The sequence below is a fragment of the Chaetura pelagica genome, unplaced genomic scaffold, assembly GCF_000747805.2.
Source record: "Chaetura pelagica isolate M959 unplaced genomic scaffold, ChaPel_1.0 C11550354, whole genome shotgun sequence".
Classification (NCBI taxonomy): domain Eukaryota; kingdom Metazoa; phylum Chordata; class Aves; order Apodiformes; family Apodidae; genus Chaetura; species Chaetura pelagica.
In genome coordinates this window covers 1-2,083 of record NW_009969716.1, presented here as the reverse complement: position 1 = coordinate 2,083, position 2,083 = coordinate 1, and the positions used below count along the sequence as shown (strand labels likewise).

At 47.3% G+C, this 2,083-nt stretch overlaps 1 protein-coding gene across 1 annotated transcript; it reads right to left on the bottom strand.

Annotated features, from left to right (window-relative positions):
- Window positions 1-1,211: 1,211 nt before the first annotated feature.
- LOC104384779 (MAD2L1-binding protein-like) lies at window positions 1,212-1,733 on the bottom strand (the record flags this gene model as incomplete). The annotated part of the gene is made up of 1 exon (XM_010005882.1): window positions 1,212-1,733. A coding segment is annotated over one exon (522 nt), but the record flags the coding sequence as incomplete, so codon positions are not given.
- Window positions 1,734-2,083: the final 350 nt, after the last annotated feature.

Sequence of the window (2,083 nt, the reverse complement as noted above, 5' to 3'; positions counted from 1 at the left end):
TTAGATACATCCATAGAATGGAACCCAGTTCTTCTGCCAGCAGCAGCAGCAGCAAAACTTCCACTTTGAGGGATTAAATAAGGTCAATGTAATCGCATAAAGTAACCAGCATTTTATTTTGATAATGGTTATAGCACGGAATTTGTTAAACAAGCTCCAAAGTTCTTGCTAAGAAAAAAACAACCACCAGCATCTTGTCTTCTTTCATTCCCAGCACCACATCATTGCTGCATTCATAGCTCAAGTGTAACCCAGTACGTAAACAGTTTAATGCAGTAACATTGAACCCCTTTGGGGAAGGGAATAGAAAAGAACTAGCACCTTGTTCATCAGAACTGAGGCTTCTCTTCCAAAGCTTCTTTAAATACCTGAGTGCCAGCATTCTTAAATATGCATGATAAACAGCTTTGGTGGAAGCGTAAAGGGTTTCCAGCTCCTGGGCACAAACACTGCTACGTTCAAGTTACATTTTAATTCAAAAGACCTCCATTTCTATAATCAAGGGGGCAGCTGCACAAAAGGCAGCTTTCTTCATTCCAGCAGGTTTTCCATTCTAGCAGCTCGGGCAGTTACTACACGTTGTAAACAGTTGTTAAGGAAGAATAAGGCAGAGACAGCACTCCTAGTCCTCTCCAGGCACAAAATGATCAACTTAAAATTCCTCCTCGTTCTAGAACCTTGTTCTATTTCAAAAGGTCAAAGATAAAATACGCACCAAGTGTTGAGAGCTACTTCAACCTCTACCCTCCTTTGAAAGGATTTTAACCACCCCACCGTGCAAGACCAAGTGTTTTAATAATCACATACATTGTCTGGAGCCCCAGCCTCTCAGCTACTGTAGCAATTATTTCCAAAAAAGCGGCTGCATTAAAACTCAGGAGAGAGAAGACTGTATCCAGCATTTGCCAATTCAGTAAGGAAGCAGCAGGAGAGTTTGACTCCCAACACACCAATTCATCTCTTGTGCCACAACTCAGGTCCCTAAAGAATCACTGGCCTGCGTGCAACGGTGCCTTCCAGAGCGTTTGCTTTCAACAACAGCTCAGGAGAGGAAGACAGATGAACACAGTCCATCTACAGGAAGGCAGCAGGTGCCCTGGGAGAGAGACCCAGACAGACAAGAAAAGACAGTTGCATTTGATAAACTGACAGTCGCTCAAAGCAGCACCAACGGTTACTCAAGATTCAATGACAGTTCTGCAGAACACAGGTCATTCCTGGAAGCCTTTCAGCATCACAGGTGCTTGGAACCAGACGTAGTCCTCCCAGGTAGAAGCCACGTGCTGAGCAGACGAGGCACTGAGGTGCTTCTCTCCACCACAGGACAAGTTCACAGTCAGCTTCTTCCCTCGGGTCGGTACCTTGTAGTTGAGCTTGGGCCAGAACCAATCCACACCACAATCACGGCGTCCTTGGAGCATGACAACAGTGTCCGTGGCAGGGAGAGCCTTCAGCTCACTGAAGACGTCCGCAACGAAGAGCGAGTGGAACAGCTTGCGCACACAGGACGCAGTCTGCAGGCTCTCCTCAGCGCTGCCCTCGCAGACGCCCTCCAAGTTGAGCTCATAGAGCTCCTTGGGGCTCATGATGGTGCCTCCAAGCAGGAAAAGAACCCGGGGAACCTGCGTCAGACTAAACATTACTTCCAAGTGCTGGAGCAGTCCTTCCAGGTCCCTCAGCGTCTGCTGGCACCTCTTGCTCGCCAGCTCCATCTTCTTCATCACATCTCCATCCTGGGGAGCAAACCAGAAGTAATGAGCACATTTCATTCTTGGCATCTATTAGTCCCAACACGCTCTTTAGAAAGCCCTGAGGGTCATGGAAGGTTCACCAGGTTCTAAGCTCCTTTTAAGAGATAAAGCTAGAAGTAAGAGTTCCAAAATAAGCCCCAACTTCTAGTCCACTTGGCTGAGCAACAAAACAGCAACCCGCTTCACGCAGAACCGGTGACTAGAGGAGATACATAGGAACGTGCCCAGACCCTCAACCATCGAGTCTAAAGCTTTTTTTAACCGAAGCTGTGGCAGCACCTAAGCCACAACCAGCGTTTAGCTTAGAATCACAGAATCCTAGGGGTTGGAAG